Source organism: Temnothorax longispinosus, chromosome 2 (genome assembly GCF_030848805.1).
Source record: "Temnothorax longispinosus isolate EJ_2023e chromosome 2, Tlon_JGU_v1, whole genome shotgun sequence".
NCBI classification, from domain to species: Eukaryota; Metazoa; Arthropoda; class Insecta; order Hymenoptera; family Formicidae; genus Temnothorax; species Temnothorax longispinosus.
In genome coordinates this window covers 19866689-19885672 of record NC_092359.1, presented here as the reverse complement: position 1 = coordinate 19885672, position 18984 = coordinate 19866689, and the positions used below count along the sequence as shown (strand labels likewise).

Genomic DNA, 18984 nt, shown 5'->3' with positions numbered 1-18984 from the left:
TTCAGGACACAAAAGGTATGCACGCGCGCGATGCGAGTGAACGAAGAACAGAGAGCGAAAATCTCGCAGCCGCATACTTCTTACATACCCTGGTGAAATAATTTCTTATATTTTCTCAGAAATTTTGTAAGAATTATTGAGACTTATGAAAAAATATATAAAATTTCTCATACTTTCGGAAATAATTGGATGAGGATTTTCGGGATATTTCAGTATCCGTATATGTATATGCAAAAATTTCTGATAAATTGCATTTTCTCGTATTTATTCAGATTTTTACAAAGATGGCGAGAAAAATCTGAAATATTTTATTATTTTGTCTGAATTTTTCTAAAGAACCGTTCCAATTCCTATGAAAAATTCTGAGCGTTCTGATAAGAAAGTTTAAATTTAATTTCTATAAAAATTTTGATTAATAATAAAAAAAATTCTGAGACATTTTTCCACCAGGGTAATCTTACATAATCTTACATTCGGTTATATTATGGGTAATGCAAAAGTACTTACAGGGATTAGAAGCACGCTGAATCGGCTGAATTCAATATTTTTAACATCAACGCGGTTGAATCACGTGATAAACGCGCTGGACCTGTTGGAACTTGGAACATGCTAGAAGCTGGAAGTGTATGTATCAGTTATCAGTGCCTCAGTGCCTTCAGTGGTTAGAACAGGTTAGAACGGGTGTCAACAGGTTAGGAAGATGACGACAAATACCATGCGTCTGGATACTCTGCCGAACGATGTGTTGCTATTGATCTTCGATCATTGCAATGAACATGATTTGTTGCGGCTCAGCGAGGTGTGTAGCCGATTTTACGACCTCGTGCGCACGGACATGACCTGGATCAAGAAACGCAAACAATTTCTCGTCACAAATCAAATGTCGGAAAGATTTCGTGAGAGGTACGTTACAGATTGTACTCGAGCTTAAACTTCTGGAATTTCTCTTAAACGAAGCAAATTGGCTGCAGAAAAGTAACTTTAGTATCGCGATAAAATAACGATATCATCTATATTTATTGCTGTGTATCTAATGTGTATATCCACGAGACGTTTCAATATTTACAAATTTTGTAATTTTGGAAGAATGTTATTCTCTTTTGATAATTTTATGTATATGTGAAAGAATCAAATACATGGAATAGTGAAACAAAAATTGATAACCGCTTGTTTTTTTTCCAGATGTAATACAATATTGCCCCCACGTTCAACATGTTTCGTATCACAAAAATGGCAGTATGGAATATACAGAAAGGAAATGGTATTTACGCAGAAAACAAAGCTGATGCCGTGGCTGAGATTGACAAACGACATACTCTGGTGGTGCGGCGGCAATGAGCTTCTTGGCTTTGGCCGCAAAGGAACAATGAAAGATAGCACATATGGCAACAACCATTATACAGGAGAAATCTACACAGGAGGTGACATCTGCAAATTTGTTCCTTGGAAAGACTTCGTCATATGTGGCTATACGTACGTATATATATATATATATATTTAGTTATAATTGTATTTGTATCTTCATTATTTTTTATTTCTATCATATAATCGTTTCAATACGTCATCAAAAACCCTCCACAGGAATGGCGCTATAAGCTACTTTTTAAAGAGGTATGGCAAAAACAAATGTTGCATTGTAAAACTGTTACTGAACAATGATTCTTCCGTCAATGCTATAGATGCCACCTCGGAAAATGTTATTGCAGGTTTAGAAAGTGGTACAATAAAGGTAAAGTTTAAAAAAATCTGCTATCTGATGCGTACGATGACAATGTATCATGCAAGATTCATTTCTGTTTAGATACAAAGACATCCAGATATGGATACGTCTGAAAGAAATGTTTACAACGTAAGTGAGACCTGTGTAAATCTAAGGGATAAAGTGCGATCGCTCTCAGTTGATCCTACGGGAGTAAAATTTGCCGTTGGCTCAGCTGGAACTACTCAGGACATCCCACCACTACATGTAATTGATATCGAAAGGTATGCGTAATATTGTAATTAATTACTCGATCGCCATAACCCAGGTAGCAATTAATGTCTAAAAGACATCATAAAGACATCTTTAAGATTTCTGGCATCTTAAAGACATCTTTACGATGTCTTTTAGACATTAATGCTACCTGGGAAGGTCTATGATCTGATGATATATCAGATAGGCTTTAATACGTATCGAATCATTTGCAACAAGCTAATGGAGAAATTTCAGTCACACAGACATCGATACAATGCGGCATAAGTGGCGACACGGCGCTGGGATATTAGACATGGTATGGGACGATCCCAACACTTTGCTCACTTGTGGCTATGATACGTACATCCGAAAATGGGATTTGAGGTAATTTATCTCGACTGTTCAGTCAGCTTTATGTAACATTAGCACTTGTGATTTCTTTCAGAACTGAAAGATGTGTCTCTAAATGGGTGGATCCAACCGATGCATCATTATATTGTATTTCATCCGACCATCGGTATACCATGGTAACAGGAACGCAGTATAATTGCTTAGCCGTTCTGTGGGATCAAAGGAAGACTGATTTCGTTCAGGTTCATATCAAACTGATATACGCGCTTTGTGTACATTATAAGATAAGTTGTTCATGATTCATGACAGACTTCTTTTCATTATTTCTAGCTGTATTACGTGAATATGCGAGAATCATCTCGACGCAGCCCGATCTATTCTATACAATTTGATAACACACATCTGTACTGCGCTACGGATAAACACGTGATCGAATTAAACTTCTCTGGCCGTTTACATCAGAAGTTTGATTACAAGGCGATGTACATTCCACTGAATAAACGCGATCGTATGCTTATGGATTATTGAACACCTGCAGGAACAGTACAAACCAAACGTTTCATGATAGAAGTTTAATTGTGAAGAGAAGGGATTAAAAACATGAAGAACGAAATCCAATCCTGAGATAATGTAATGTACCTTGTATAAAAATAATGCTTCTTGTAAAAACAGCGACACATTACTTTATTACTTTATTACATTACCTTATGTATAAACTGTAATGATACAATTGCAGTTATTGTACTGTATATAATTATATGCCAATACCTCATAGTAATTTATGTATGTGAATAATTCGTATTCGTATGGCATTTTTTTTCTAGATTCACACCTTAAACATATTGATATATAATTAAGAGTAATCTGTATCTGTATAATAAAGAAAGTCAATTGTATTGCAACAATATTGCAGCAATTTATTATTATTGCGATGCATACATAAAAGCGAAGACGATATAGGTTTCCCATACATATATGTAAGATATATAACGATTATAAAATACAAAAAAAAACAATTTTTTCGAACAACGGCAAAGATTTAATCTACTAATAAGAAACGCTTTATTTAACTTTGGACTACTTCCACTGTAAAATTACAGTGCAGTTACAAACTTAGATAACAAAAATTTGAAATGTTATGAAATAAATATGTTAATTGATGGCGTGCTATACACGAATATTGCAAATGCCATGTTAATCAATTTAGATGAAAGAAATAGACATTTACTACGATAGCGCCTGCATACAATACAGCTTTACTCTACATTTCCTTTACATTCTCTTCATATTTAAAACTCAATCTCGTTTGAAAGAGATACATCTTATATCCCAAAACCAATATTAAGTATCTCATTAAGTAATCTTCTAAGATCATTTAGATTCTTTTTTTTTAAATCACTCATCAAAGCATCGTACGAATCATGTAATTGAGAATACCGCCGTGTTTAAAGTAAGTCAAGTCAACTTCCGTATCAAATCGTGCAATCACCTCGAATTTCTTGCCGTTGTCCGTGTTCACAGTGATCTTTTCTCCAGGTTGGCAATTCGGGGGAATCGCAACATCGTATTGCTCATAACCTGTTAATCCTAAGGACTCTGCGTTTTCCCCAGGAAGATACTGTAGTGGGACAATGCCCATACCCACAAGGTTAGATCTGTGAAGAAATAAATAAATTTAAATATAGAGGTGCGTGTTAAATAAAAGCAAATGTAAATTAGATTTCTTGAAAAAAAAAAAAAAAACTGCATACTTTTTATTCAAAATTATTTACTTTAAACAAGTTAACTTTTAACTAAATCTTTTTTAAAAGAAACTTATTTTACAATTCAATGGATCGAAAATAAATAATATTTTGAAAAGGACTTGCCTGTGTATTCTTTCATACGACTCTGCTATGACTGCTCGAATACCGAGTAGATATGGTCCTTTGGCGGCCCAATCTCTGGAAGATCCGGATCCGTATTCCTTACCAACCAGAGCGATCAGAGGCGTCCCATCTTTCACGTATCTCTCGGCCGCGTCGAATACGTCCATCTAAATTCAACCAATTATTATTAATATGTTCGCTATCAATGTATATTTTAAAAACTGTTCATTACAGATAATATTTTTAAGCAATTTCATTCGGTATGTTTAAATTATACATAAAAGAAAATGCAAAACATATACGTATGACGTTGATCCGTGACGAGAATTGAAGTGAATTAATAGTAAACGAATATTATAAGTTAAATCGTGAAGCTATACGTGGTGAAAAATCAATGGGTAGAACAAGAAAGAAAACACGTACCTCTTCATTAGTTGGAATGTAAATTGTTCGTGGTCCCGCTTTACCAATGAATTTATTCACGAGACGAATGTTAGCGAATGTGCCCCGTGCCATCACGGCGTCGTTTCCTCTGCGCGAGCCATAAGAATTAAAATCTTTCGGCGTCAAGCTGGAAACGAAGATCGTCACAGTCAAGAATTCGGCCAGTTTGCGTGCGTTGTCTCTATAATTTCCATTGATGTCAAACTCACCCTCGATTAGCTAGATATCTCGCTGCTGGCGAATTACGCGCGATACTGCCCGCCGGGCTAATATGATCGGTCGTAACGGAATCTCCAAGATTTACAAGCACTCGCGCTTTAGTGACTGATTTTATTGGAGGCAACTCCTGTAAAATTTATTTTTCACAAATAGAGAAATGACTAATATCCCAAATGACATAATTTTCAAGAAGTAAAAGCTAATATTAAGATTGGAAAAAAATTAAATTAAAATTTCTTTTGTATTCTAAAAAAAATTTTGAAGAAAGCTCAAATGTTTAAAGTATTTAGTGTGCAATAGATTATACATCACTCTAATGACCTTATATAAGTTGTCGAAATAGGGTGGGTTTTTGATGTACGTAGAATTAACGTCCCACGGGTACAGCTTGCCCTCAGGTGCTACCAAACTTGCCCAACTGCCGCTACCATGCTCGATTTTACTGTAGACTTCTTTGAACATGGCTGGAATGACGTATTTCTGCTCAACAGCTTGAATTTCCGCTCTGGTCGGCCAGATATCTTGCAAAAATATTGGACTCCCATCGGCTTTGTGACCTTGAAAATAACGGATACATCGTGTAAATTATGTTTTATGCATCTCTATAAATCCAACGAACGAAGAGGATTCTACGTCTTACCCAATGGCTGCTTCTCAAAGTCAAAGTTCACAGTACCGGCAATAGCATAAGCTATAACCAGAAGCGGGGACGCTAAGTAATTCGCTCGGGTATTCGGATGGACTCTGCCTTCAAAGTTTCTATTGCCTGACAGAACGCCACAGCAAACGAGTTCATTCTACAAGCAACACGCAAGATGTTTAATGACAAGCATTGCTTTGTATGCAAAGATATTAATGCTTATAAAGGAAAAACGAAATCGTTTAATCAGTTAATTAGATTATGAGTTTTGTGAAATTTATAATTTTTAAACGTGATTTTGTTCATTTCGTATATCGATAATTTATTGAATTGTTTCTATTTTTTGGCAAAAACTGAAAAAACATTGAAGAAATGTCAAGTAGAATTCAAATGCAAAATCAATTCCTCTACCTTTTCAATAGTCTCGACTATAGCGTCAGGAAGTGGGCCGCTGTTTCCGATACAGGTCATACATCCGTAACCCACGATGTCGAATCCTAACTTTGTCAGATACGGAATCACACCGCTTTCCTGAAGATAATAAGTAACGACTCCGGAACCAGGTGACAATGATGTTTTTATATACGGCTCGACACTCAAGCCAACTTCCACTGCCTTTTTAGCAAGAAGGCCTGTATATCAAAGTAGCGTATCATACGCAAAAGTTGGGTACATTCGCAACATTTAACATCTTACATTTAATTTTTATAGAACTATGCTTTATATTCTTTCACGATTAAATAATAGTGTTGCTAATGAAATTTCACATTAACGATAAAAAATGATAATAAAAAACTAAATGTTATTTTACTATCTCTTCAATTATGTACTTCTTATCATTCTAATCTAAATTTCAAAGTATGAAGCAAGTTTTTCTTAGGCATACACAAATGTTAAAGCCATTAATGACTATCTTAATAATAATTACTTCAAAGCATCTAAAAAATTCGTTCTGTTTCAATTCGTTTCGTTTTCAATTCTATTTAAAATTTTAACTGCGCTTTTAAAATCTGAGAATTTGTAATGCGTCAGCAAAAGTTGACGATTTTAGATCTTCAAAGTAGCGCTAATAAACCAATTCTATTTCGCGTCCTTCGGTAAATCCTTTGTATCAATATAATAAATGATAAACGTTATGTAACAATTAGACATTTCTGACAAAATTCATAACATACCTGCTCCAAGCATAACGCTAGGGTTGCTGGTATTCGTACAACTGGTAATAGCCGCGATGACTACCGAGCCATGTTTCAATTCGTATTCTTTTCCTTCGTATTTAAACTTCCCTACAGTATCCACCTTCGCTGGGGTTAAACCGTAACCTTTGAAGCCTATCTGTAATGAAAATCACAATTCCATTATGAGAAAGTTCATTAGTGATCAATACTGATTAAATCTAAACGTAAAGAAATGTTCAGAAATGTTCAGAAACAAAAGAAAAGACCAAACATCTCTCTGTCTCAATTTAACGCGCTTTTAATGCGAACAAAAAGAAAACGATTGGAGTGGATTAGATTTTAATAAGTGAGTTATCACATGCTTGAACGAATATTGCAAAATGTAGAAGTTTCAAATCAGCATTTAATATTCTTCCTCGTATATAGTATCTCTTTTGAGAAGCCAGAAAATTCGCAAATTAATTATAAGCTAAGGACGTAAAAAGAATCGTGCAGATTCTTTTTACGTGATTTATTATTTCAAGCCATCTGCATTTATATTTGTTGTCCCACAAATTTGGCAGGTTTATTAATGCGTCGAGTGGCATGACGAAATTCATTGCCCGATACACGATATGCTGAAGAAGCAATGCGAACTGGCAACGATCTTTAAGCAATCACGAGGTCTACGACCTCGTGTTCACCTTACGCGTGCACAATCCAATAATGACAATCCAGCGATGACAAGTATTTTTACACGAAAAAAGTGATAAACAAGTTATACCTTATTAGATATTGAAGAAAAGATAAATGTAAAATAATAAGATTATATAATAAAGATAAAAAACTAAGAAATATCCATAATGATAGGAACATGCGTCATATTTATTTTAATTTTATAAGTATTTAATTATTTCACATTATTTCTATTTTGCAAAAATACTTTGAAAAAGTACTTGACTTGATTAATCGCGATCGAAATGTGCTAAACAGAAGATATGTAAATACTTCTTTTAACATATTGGCCACTAATATAGTGACACATAATCATTTGCTATTATATTAATATTAAAATTCGAAGTATAGGTTCCAATGGAATATTAATATTAATTCAATCAAAGAGTCCCCTTTAAACAAAATTTTCCATCGTTTTCCGTAAACATAAGAGATATCCCTTTCCAGACCCTAAGCACCGTGTCTCGATGGGAAATCCGAGCTCTTTCTATACCAGCATGCACGACAAAACGATGGCTCATTTGCAATGAAATGTGTGAGCTTTGCAAAACGAATGTAGTAGGATGTTGTATCAGCAATTTCAGCGCGAGCTCTGAATACGTCTTCCAGAACTTATGCGAAGTATGACCAAAGACTCTTGTCTTCTCCGACGAGGCGGACGGATCGATCGATCAGTGGTATGTGCGTAAGAATTATTTCTTTCTTCATAAATTGTTAAGTGCCACACTCGCATTCTCCTGCGTTCTGAAGAATAAGAGATTAATGTGTTCAACAGCTCACAGATATTTATCGGCGGCTGTTGAATACCAAATAAATAACGATAAATGTTATAAATATTGAAAATTTCAAGCAATAATCTGACAGTGCAATTACTCAGAGAGACTTCTATGAAGATTTATGGGAAGATGACGCATAGTAATCGGAATTTTCGAAATAAGATAATGTGACACGTTTATTAATTTTGTTTATTTTAGATAAAGCCTTACCTTTTCTATTATATAAAGCAATAATGATGCAGTGACGTTAATGATTAAATTGTGAATTCTAATCCTTTCTATAGACAAAAATAAATTAAAGTATATAATGAGAGTAATAATATATTTCTAGGCTGCTAATATAGTAAGCTTTAAAGCATCGTCTTAAAGTTATATGAAATAAAGAAATAAAGTTTTAATCTTTCAAATAATTAAAACACTAATACAAACAGTGAATAATATTATTAAAATTATTAGAATTATTAGAACATTAGATTATTATTATTAGAACATTTTTATCTTGAAGATATTGTCGAAAATATCACGATTACTTGTCATTTTGTAAACTTTCTTAAATTTAATAAAGTTCGAAATTTTCGTTATAGAAAAGTCGACTCTAAATTGATCAAAAATTTAGAATCCATTATCATTTGACATGTGTTTAATCTAAAATTTTTGGATTTATACGAACATATTTACGTATATTTCATTGAGACTATACAAGCATATCTTAGCGCTCTTCAATATCAATCTCAATCGAAGAGGAATTGAATTTCACGCGGAAGGAGCGTTAGCTTTATGATTCACGTGGATGAGTTTCTTCGGCAAATGTCCTTGTGCCTGTCATAGGCCAGGTAACGCGACGCCAATGTTGAACATTTCGAATAGAAATCGATCGGTATGTTCTTAAACACGTATTGTTTCCGTCCGTTGAGCGATCATTCGTCGCGTTTCGTCTGTCGGATTAAGACCGCGACTTTCTCGATGTGACCGCGAGTTAAATATAATATTCGCGTGATAAACAGATTTTTGTGTTTCGTATGCTTTTCGTATATTTACTGAAGTTCTCTGCAGTCTCGCTATTTGCACCGAAAACGTACTCAACAGCAATCCAGTATGCAGTGTTGTGAGAGTCATGAAACATAATCTTCGAATTTGTTAGATCATAATTTTTGATTACCGTTGCTATACAATAAGCAACGAGTAAACCCAAGTATCGAATTCTTTTTCAGTGCGGTTCTCTTCATCTAACTTTTGCTGATAAAGCTATGTCGTAAAAATTATAGTTTGTCGGGACTGTGTTCTATGGTTTCAAAGACGAAAAGATCTCGACGCGATCATTGGAAACATTAACCAACGAATAATTATTGTGAGTATCCATTTGTGTATGTATAATTTTTAAATATCTGTCTGAAGCTTTGTCACATGTGCGATAACAGCTTTGAATATTTGAAGAAATATCCAATAGGTGTAGTTGTTTTCAGTTTTCCTGAAATAATCTGAATAGCTAAAATAGTCCTTAAGTAGTTGAAGTTCCTAAATCTCTTTCCAACATTTAAAATAAAGAAATTTTTTTTTTAATATTCAGAAAATTGAATAGGATTCATGGATTCAACTGGTATCGACATTGCACAGAGGATTACGTTGTTGGATGCGATCGTATCCGGTAAGGTAGTAATAAAAACTTCACCGGGTGATGATTGCATCCAATGTCAAATCCCTATACTTCTGGCGTTTAGAATGCATATGCACATCGCTCTCTTAAGTATTGTTGTTAGAGTCGAGTATGTGACTGGTACCACAAGTGAGAATTTGTGACTAGATCATATACTCGTCTTTAATGGCAAGATATATCGTCTGAAAAATCACTTTGCGCCTCGTTCATTTATCTTTGGTGATCTAACTATATGTCGAATCGAAATATCATAAAGCTAGATCAGCAAAGGAAAGATGTTCGAGACACAGCAACATGGGACATCGTCGACGATCACATATCTACGATAACGGACAGCTTTTCGCAGCAATTTAATGTCACTAATGCATGTGAAATATAATATATATTTCTATCAAGTTTGTTTTACCACGGCGTTAACATATCAGAGTATCTCTATTATAGACTAAAAACCGCTGGCGTTTTCTAAAAAAACATGCTTTTGATTCCATTAAATTCACATAATACTGCAGATTGTTGTAAAATTAAATAACTTTCAGTCGCAGAGTCCAAAGGGACTTTTATTGTGATATGTTAATGCAAGATAATCATATCACAGTAATAAGTTACCTAGTTCTCTGTCGATTATTCTCATTTTTGCTCATGTGCTCTTATTTTCTAGCAAGAAAGTATCATGCATGCTTTTTAGAAAAAATAGGATCAAATTGGCTTTAGCTCTATAGTTGGCAGAACAGCGGTACAGCATGAGATGGATATAATCCAGTTTGACTTGCACTGTATAGTCACTGGGTAATATTCGTCCCTTGTATGTACTAAATAATCATCTTTCCTAGAGCGCTCACATTAGCATTTTAAATTTATCATTATTGTTATAAGTGCTGTATGTATAATGCATCAATATAATTAGCATTATCATGCATCTTATTAAATAACGAAATACGGAGTATATCAGAAATGAAATAGATTTACTCGTGAGCACAATCTATTTCATGTAGATATGTTAAAAGCCACCAACCTTGTTTACAAGACAATTCCTGAAATCTATTTGCATGTCGGATACTGAAACTCTGTCGTGAGGTCTCTTCGGTCCGCTGACACTGGAAACTACAGTGCTCAAATCCAAAGTGACCACTTCGGAGAAGACTGGATCTTGGCTCGGGTCATCAAAATTCCTCAGCATGCGTACGCTTCTAAGGTACTTCTCAATCTTATCAATGTGTTCCTCGGTTCGACCTAAAGTATAGCAGAAAAATATATTTATATATCATAGAAGATATTTTAAAAGTAATCATATATTGGGAAAAAGATTTACAAAAATATATAATTAATAGTAAAAAAAATTTTACCTGTTTGCTTGAGATATGCTAAACTTTGTTGATCTACTGCAAAGAAGCCCACGGTTGCACCATATTCTGGGCACATATTAGAAATAGTGGCACGATCCGCAATACTTAGTTGCGCTACGCCTGGTCCGTAGAATTCGACAAATTTTCCAACCACTCCGATTTGTCGAAGATTCTATCAATGTGTAAAATATAAGCTTATATAATTGATACTTTTTAGTATTATATATAAATATATATTCTGTTGCGTGAACTTTATTAATTAAAAAAATAAGTAAAATTGTATTTATAAAAATTATATAAAATACCTATATATAAATTACTTTGATGAAAAAAACTCTTACCTTTGTAATAGTTAGAACAAGATCTGTAGATGTGGCATATTGATTTAATACACCGTCCAATTTGTATCCCACGACTTTTGGTATTAACATAGAAATCGCTTGACCAAGCATAACAGCCTCTGCTTCGATACCGCCAACTCCCCATCCGAGTACACCCAGGCCATTGACCATGGTAGTATGAGAATCAGTGCCAACTACACTGTCGGGATACAGAAGGTTGTCCGAATCAAATACCACTCTCGCTAGATACTCTAAATTCACTTGATGCACGATACCGCTTCCGGGAGGTACAATTAACATGTTTTTAAACGTCTTTGCACCCCATTTGAGAAACATGAAACGTTCCTTGTTTCTCTCAAATTCAAGATCCTCATTCTTTTTTAGGGCATCATTGCTGAAACACACGCATGATAGTCAGATTTATATATAAATTTATAAATTATCAGATTATCTGGCAATGTATAATACAAAAGTAAAAACAAGACTTGCAGTTTATTCGGATCTCTGTTTTACAAATGTTATCAAGCATATTACGTAAAATTTTTTTCTCTTGCTCATGTAACATTGCAGCAATATTAAAATCTTTCAGTTTATGATATGATAACCTTTAACTCTATTATCAAAACATGCTTGCTAAAGCAATGAACTGTACCTCCTCGTAAAATCAGCCTGAATCGAATGATCGATTACGAGGTCCGCTGGGCAGACTGGATTAATTTTATCAGGATCTCCGCCGAGTCTCTTCACAGCATCTCTCATCGCAGCAAAATCCACGACTGCTGGTACTCCAGTGAAGTCCTGTTCGTAATTTAATAAATAGCAATAAGTATATTTTTTTGCACACGATTAAAATTGATAAAATACAGAAATTTAGAAGGGATTTCTTTACCTGCAGTATGACTCTCGCTGGCTTAAAGGCCACTTCGACCCCATCTTGATGGGTTTGATTATTTTCCCAATCCAAAATTTTCTCAACATCTGCCTTTGTTATTTGGAAATTGTCACAATTGCGCACGGCACTTTCCAAGAGAACTCTGATGGAAAATGGTAGTCTGTCTGCAAGTTAGAAATCAAATATACATAGATTTATTCACTGGATATAAAATTAATGACAAATAAAATATTTACCGTAATTTGTGCCAAAACTTCCGATGTCGTAATATTGGCACTCCTTCAATCCAATTTTGATGGACTTTAGTAGACCCTTATAAGGATTTATTCCTAAAATAAAAAAAATTATTTAGTTTACCTTCATTATAAATTAAAAAGAACATGTATACAAGAACAAAGTATATAAATTCTACATTTTTATCACGGTAAAACAAAAAATTTATGAAATTTGATATCAAAAGGTAAAATAAAATTATTTTAAAATTTTCTATTTTCTCTTAAATTTAAATATTGCCTTTCGAATTACGAAATTTGTGAAAATGTCGAATAAATAAATACTTAGGAGACTGTAATTCTGAAGTGAACTTTGAAATCTTTTTTTGCACGTTGCAATTTTTGTCATCAGTTAAAATAACCGTGCCTAAATTCACGTGGCGAAGAATATTTAAAAAACTATAACATTTTTACGATACTCCTCGTGTTTATATCGATATGTACTAAGTATATAAAAATAAGCTTCTTTAAACTCCGAACGTTTTTATATGTTGCAACTTATATATGTTTCTCACTTAGAACACCCATGTGTTTAATTCCTTTAAATTCGGATACTATTACGGGACGTGCGAATTAATATTTTTCACAGGGACAAATCGATCTGACGCAACGAGACCGCGATGACCAAATTCGTCGTCTTCAATTGTTTACGTTTGTTTTTGCAATGTAATAACAGCAACGAACAGGTACGGATCTCTCCACTTACCAGCCATGATTGTCACTGAACAAGTCACGTCGGCCCCGTTGCGCCATAGGTATATAGCGGCTTATACCGAGTGTCTCAGAAACACCGGCGTTCGCGGTACGACAAGAGTTCCCCCCCCGGTTCCACGGGTTCCCAGATGATTTTTCGTCGCGGCGGCGTTGCGCAAACGCGAGATGCGAGGCGATTCTGCGGATCCTCTCGAACTCGATGCTCTCGAATCTCTCGAATCGATGCAGGGGCGCGAAGAGGATGAAAAGAGGAGAGAAACGAAACGGAGCGCGAGACAAAACTCGTCGGGTTGCGTAATGCGACACCTCCCTCGAGTTAATTCGATGCATAATCGCCTGATCCCCTCGCGCGATACAATTACGCGCGAGAGGAAGGGCAAAGTTCAATTACCGCGTAAATGAATTCGTTATTGGACTCTCGGTACATGGGGCACGTCACGTGGTGTGGTACGTACACATATGCGTGCGTGTGTGTGTGTGGCGCGATATATGTATCTAATGTATCACGATCTGTCACACCACCACAGTGACGTGAGCGACGTAAACGTAAACTTCAAGCGACGTTCGCGTGATAACTGATAACACTTCGTTGGTCCTTCTTCCTTCTTTCGAATTAATTTCTTGCGGAAACTGCTGGCTCTGTCGTGTCGATCTCGGTCCAGCGAGCGTCGAGGATGGAACGAAATTTGGTGAAAACGTTGGACGACACGTAAGTGTTGTGGTTAGGAAATGATTTTTCACAGCGTGAGAGCTGTGTTTAACGTTTTTCAAGCTTTGTCACGTAATAATTATTATATTGAATATTATTTTACGAATATTACTTGATATTACTTGGTACAATTGCGTGTCAGTTGCTGTCTTTCATGCACGTTACACCTATCTTGTTCTAATCTTGTGATCAACAGTCTTGTATATATACACAAAGTTATAACGTATTATTGTATCCTTTAGGTATGACAAGGAAGGTGTTATTGGCTGCATCTTGGCCGACCACGCTGGTCTCTGTCTAGCAGGTAATAAGTCGTCAAAGATGCAAATGAGAAAAAATTATAGACCTTACGAGGAAGCTACAGGCACGAAAGTCATGCGCTACGAAAACAGCATAGAATTAATAAATGAACTTTTGCAGTTAAGGGTGACGCATCGAGCGACAGTGCTGGTTTGGTAGCAGCCATAGCGGATCTAGTCGCGAAACTGGAGCCAAAATCCGGATCGCCGATTATATCGCTTCAAAATGATAATAGGTAAGCGGAATGTCGAGCAGTTTTGCGATATTTCTAAGCCCAAAACAAAAACTTGCTTCACTGAATTTCAGGCAGTGTATTATACTTCGTCAGGAACCTGTAGTTGGTGCTATATATAAAGATTTATCGACTTGAGATAATCACTGTTGTATACACGGCTAAAACTTATTTATATGCAAAATACGATGTCTTTTCTACAAAAATATTTTATCATTTAGGTATTAAGTGTATCCAAGTTGTTAATAAAAGAAAACATTTTAATGTGCAAGAATGGCTTTCAACGTGTAGGAATTTATAAGCAATCTCAACTAGTTGTAGAAAAAATAACTGTTTATACATGATATTATAACATTTTACAAGATCTTACAATGAATCTGTAGTTGATTTATATCATAAATCATAAATAAAATAATTGACAAAAAAATAATTTATATGAGGGTTTAGGATCAGTCGCTCTTCTTCTGTTTGGTCTGTCTTCTTTCATACCAATCATACAATTTGCTTGTGGCAAGGTTGATTAATTCATATATCCAGTGATTTTCATATATCCAAGACCCAAGTACAATTATAAACATTACTATACCAATCACTAGATGCCATGCTTTTGCAGCCGGGAATAAGTAAGTCTGGAATAGCGAAAGAGATTACCTTAACGCTGTGCGATCTTAGCGCATACACATACGTATAATGAAAACACATCGAGGATACTTTACGTGTGACAAATTGGTGACGAACGCCGCGACGAGAAGACACGTGGAGAATATGGGCTTTGGCACCAGTCCGCGTAATGGACGATATACCGTGTCCTGGTATCTCTTATTGATGAATTTCGCCGAGTGTATGATTCTCAGGCTCATATTCACGCAGTTACCGAAGATAAAGCCGACCGGGCCAAACCAGATGACGAACAAATACGATGCGCCCAAGAACGCGATCGACTGGTAGATCATGATCAAGTTGCTTTTGTTTATGGTCGCACTGTCGGCCGTCGCGTTAGAATAGCATTCGGTCACGCCGTTGATTCCCAACAGTAACACGGCGAGGCAATGCGCCCTTAGTAAGAGAACGGGTAAGGGTAAAGTCAGCTTCGAGCCACCGTACAACCAGAGCAACAAGCTGGAGTAGGACTGACCGAATACTAGGACAACCAGACCGATACATGTAACGACAGAGCACAAACGTGTCAATACATTCACGCTCTCTTGCACCTTAGCCTGAAACACATTGCTATTAATCTCATAGTTTATAAATATGTACATAAAATTTTATAGGAAGGGTGCAACGGACACTCACTGGATTCTGATCGGGTATCGTTTCATCCCTTTTCACCATCTGCGTGAAGTAAAAATATCCACTGTCCTCGATTGGACGGAAAATAAATCTAGCAGCTAACGAACCCATATTGTTCACAATCTCGTACACACCCTTAAAGAAAGAGAGGAATGAGGAGTTAGCGCGATGACGATATCGCGGTACATATTAAACACAAACCTGTTCTGTGAACGTCAATACTGGCATTATAGTCATGATCAATCTTTCGCCTTCCGTCAAAAAATACTTCAATATTCCTTGCCCAAAGAAGCTCAATGTGAGATCAGTTAACTTCTTATCGAGATACAAATCCTACAAAGCAACTGTTGTACTGTTCTTATAGGACGATGATGTAGCAATGCAATCGTATTTAATACATACGTTATTTTCTAGCTGCCCGGGCAAAAAGTCTTTTATAGCGCGAAAGGGAAACTCCCTTATCACATATTCGTCGCTACTGTCTTTCAAAGACATTCTTCGTTTCTGTGAACATTTGTTCAGGTTCTTGATGTGATGATGAAAATACGCATAATGGCTCGTTGTGTAAAATACTGCCGCAACAAGCTGAGCAATGCCGAACGCAAGCAACGCGTTCTCCGGCTGATATAATATTAGCGGGACAAACGTCATAGTGCGAATAACGATCTTGATCGTGTCCAGAATTATCTGAAAGAACCAACATGAGTCATGACAGTTGAAACACCTATCTCTCGAGGGTCTTACGTATCTATCGTTTCCATTGCCTTACTTTAAGCCTAACGAAGAGAAATGCGCTGGCGACTAATTCAACGACTAAGGAAGACAGTTCTATGATACACGACAGTCCAACTGCCCAAACTGCAAACGTGTAGTACGGTGGTAACGCCTCTGTGGTGGAGAGCACAAACAGCAAACCGTATCCACATAGGAAGGACATCACAACGCATATAGGTACTCTAGAGCGTTAATTAATCTATATAATTTTGTTAAAGGAAAATAATTGAGTCTCTCAGAAGCCAAACTGATTGACTCCATTTTTTGGGGGCTAAATTTTCTAATTTCAATATACCGTCTGATTAGTTTTACAACTTCATCAATTTTCTTTGTTTTTTATAATTTATATAAAGAGACTTAGTCGGTTTAGCTTCTGAGAAGTTTGATTATTGTGTGCATGGTGAACTAACGTCAGCCAGAGTAGATTTACAACTTGGGCCCAATTGTGCTCCGCGGTGTTAGTCAGACATGCTTTCACAAATGGCTCCCGCGATAGGAACAGTATCGTAGATTCCAGTAGGAGTAATCTCACGTTAATGACACCTAGGACGGCCAGGCCAACATGACGGACAACAAATGCGTTCAGGACAAATGTGATGCAGCGAAAGAATATCTGTGGAAGAAGAGTCTTTCTGAGAGAAGTCCTGCACGATGTTGGCATCTGCTGATATACACGGAAGCAGGTGCCTCTCAACTTATAGATTAAAACGAACGATGTATTTGGAATATCGTGAAGGGGAATTTGGTGCAAGTACAGCGTGATCCATTGAGGGAGCTTCGGAACTCTCCAGCGTTTGCAGGAGGTATCCAGGTTTTATCAGCGTACCTGAAATATGATGCTGAACGAAGCGTTCTCCAGACTGCTCTTCAGGATACTCGGCATTTTCAGGCCGATCCGACAGAAACATGAATATCTCGAGATTCTCGCCGGGAGACGTGGAGAAACGTCAACCTCTTTCCCGAGAGGTTAGGTAAGGTTATGTGAGAAGATTACGACCGCGAGGACAACCAGAACCACTTCTTCTTTCTTCTTCTTCCTATTTTTATATTGGCTCCTGCCGCTTTTCAGCAGACAATACGACCAGATTTGCCACTGTTTGTTTAACAGTCTGAATCACTGATTGCGTAGCGGAATCTGAGTGGAAATTACTGGAAGTCCGAGTGGAAATCGTGATTGCAGATTGCATCAGCAATCTTCAAAAATTTATTCAGGACAAAACACGTGTTCGAACACCGTCGAACACGACCACGACTGGACCACGTCTCACCACGTTCGCCGATCATCTCTTCTCAGTTTTGTACAACGATACGTGTCGTCGATCCGTCGATCCCTTCGTTTGCATAGATGAAGGTTCTTCCCATTGGCTGTTAGAAATATGTGCGCATGGGCACACCGCACACCTGTGTTCTTCCACCGACGTTTCCACGTTATGATGCGTAGTTTACATGATACTATTTTTCGCTACGTAGCGAAGAGAAGCGTCATGTAAACTGATGTAAACTGACCTTCGTCGCCGATTGAGGACGACAACCAAACTTCGACTAATTTAATCGATGATTAATTCTCCTTTATTAATTCTTTAGTTAGGTACTACTTAACATGGATAGATTTATTTACTTTTTGTTTAATATGGAAAGAAAGATTAGGGACGAGGAGTTGCACAGTTGGAAATTTTGTAATAATAATTCTGTCGATTAACTTAATTAATTGGTGATTAACTTAAATAATAGCTGTACTATTTCGATAACACGGATAATTTATTAATTTTTTTTGCTGCTTAATGTATGGAAAAAAAGATCAGATCAAGAACGATATGAATTGTAATAATTAGAAATTGCAATGTGCTGTAAGCAATTCTGTCGACTAGCTTAACCGGTGATTAACTTCATTGAATAGCAGCGGTATTATTTCGTTAATATGGATAATTTATCAATTTTTTGTTGCTCAACATATGGAAAGAAAGATTAGGTCAAGGACGACGAATTATGTAGTTAGAAATAATATATATTGTCTAAAGCAATTTCGATGAATTAATTTACCAATTTACCAATTAAGTTAATCGAAGTTTTAGGTTGTCCTTGAGGGTCTCTTGAGGGGTTGGTGGATTTCAGTAATTTCTAAAGTGGATGATACTATAATCCTTATTCTTTGAGTCAATAGGAGTGCCCATCAGGGATAACAAAATTCTGAAGAGAACAAATCAACAAATGAGTAAATTGTTCATTGAGTAAATTGAAGTGCATCTAGATTTCTCTTTATAACATCAGGGTAGCGATCATGTAACTTTTTCCCTGGAGCGGAAACGTGAAAAGTTT

General features: G+C 36.2%; 4 protein-coding genes across 5 annotated transcripts; 2 read left to right on the top strand and 2 right to left on the bottom strand.

Annotated features, from left to right (window-relative positions):
- The first annotated feature begins 507 nt into the window (after window positions 1-507).
- On the top strand, window positions 508-3321 carry LOC139809151 (F-box/WD repeat-containing protein 4). The gene is made up of 7 exons (XM_071771854.1): window positions 508-903; window positions 1183-1473; window positions 1582-1729; window positions 1802-1983; window positions 2210-2338; window positions 2400-2547; window positions 2636-3321. Exons 1-7 carry the CDS (start codon window positions 701-703, stop codon window positions 2831-2833), a joined length of 1299 nt encoding a protein of 432 aa, XP_071627955.1. The 5' UTR covers window positions 508-700; the 3' UTR covers window positions 2834-3321.
- LOC139809146 (cytoplasmic aconitate hydratase) lies at window positions 3197-13572 on the bottom strand. Of its 2 annotated transcripts, none has more exons than XM_071771845.1 (15): window positions 13353-13572; window positions 12611-12703; window positions 12372-12538; window positions 12135-12280; window positions 11483-11876; window positions 11142-11313; window positions 10811-11028; window positions 6652-6811; window positions 5888-6108; window positions 5477-5633; window positions 5158-5393; window positions 4827-4963; window positions 4597-4744; window positions 4174-4340; window positions 3197-3960 (listed from the first exon to the last, which is right to left on the bottom strand). In XM_071771845.1, exons 1-15 carry the CDS (start codon window positions 13357-13359, stop codon window positions 3708-3710), a joined length of 2676 nt encoding a protein of 891 aa, XP_071627946.1. In that variant the 5' UTR covers window positions 13360-13572; the 3' UTR covers window positions 3197-3707. The 2 variants fall into 2 exon arrangements, with proteins under 2 accessions (XP_071627946.1, XP_071627945.1); XM_071771844.1 differs by lacking the exon at window positions 13353-13572 and adding an exon at window positions 13162-13340.
- Window positions 13573-13862: 290 nt separating this feature from the next.
- Window positions 13863-14875, top strand: Lamtor5 (Late endosomal/lysosomal adaptor, MAPK and MTOR activator 5). Its single transcript, XM_071771856.1, has 4 exons — window positions 13863-14069; window positions 14312-14373; window positions 14490-14604; window positions 14676-14875. The coding sequence occupies exons 1-4, from the start codon at window positions 14035-14037 to the stop codon at window positions 14737-14739; spliced, it is 276 nt and encodes a 91-aa protein (XP_071627957.1). The 5' UTR covers window positions 13863-14034; the 3' UTR covers window positions 14740-14875.
- A 41-nt stretch (window positions 14876-14916) lies between these two features.
- On the bottom strand, window positions 14917-18027 carry LOC139809147 (man(5)GlcNAc(2)-PP-dolichol translocation protein RFT1). The gene is made up of 8 exons (XM_071771846.1): window positions 17495-18027; window positions 17079-17281; window positions 16664-16850; window positions 16297-16581; window positions 16096-16227; window positions 15898-16029; window positions 15318-15818; window positions 14917-15230 (listed from the first exon to the last, which is right to left on the bottom strand). The coding sequence occupies exons 1-8, from the start codon at window positions 17549-17551 to the stop codon at window positions 15051-15053; spliced, it is 1677 nt and encodes a 558-aa protein (XP_071627947.1). The 5' UTR covers window positions 17552-18027; the 3' UTR covers window positions 14917-15050.
- Window positions 18028-18984: the final 957 nt, after the last annotated feature.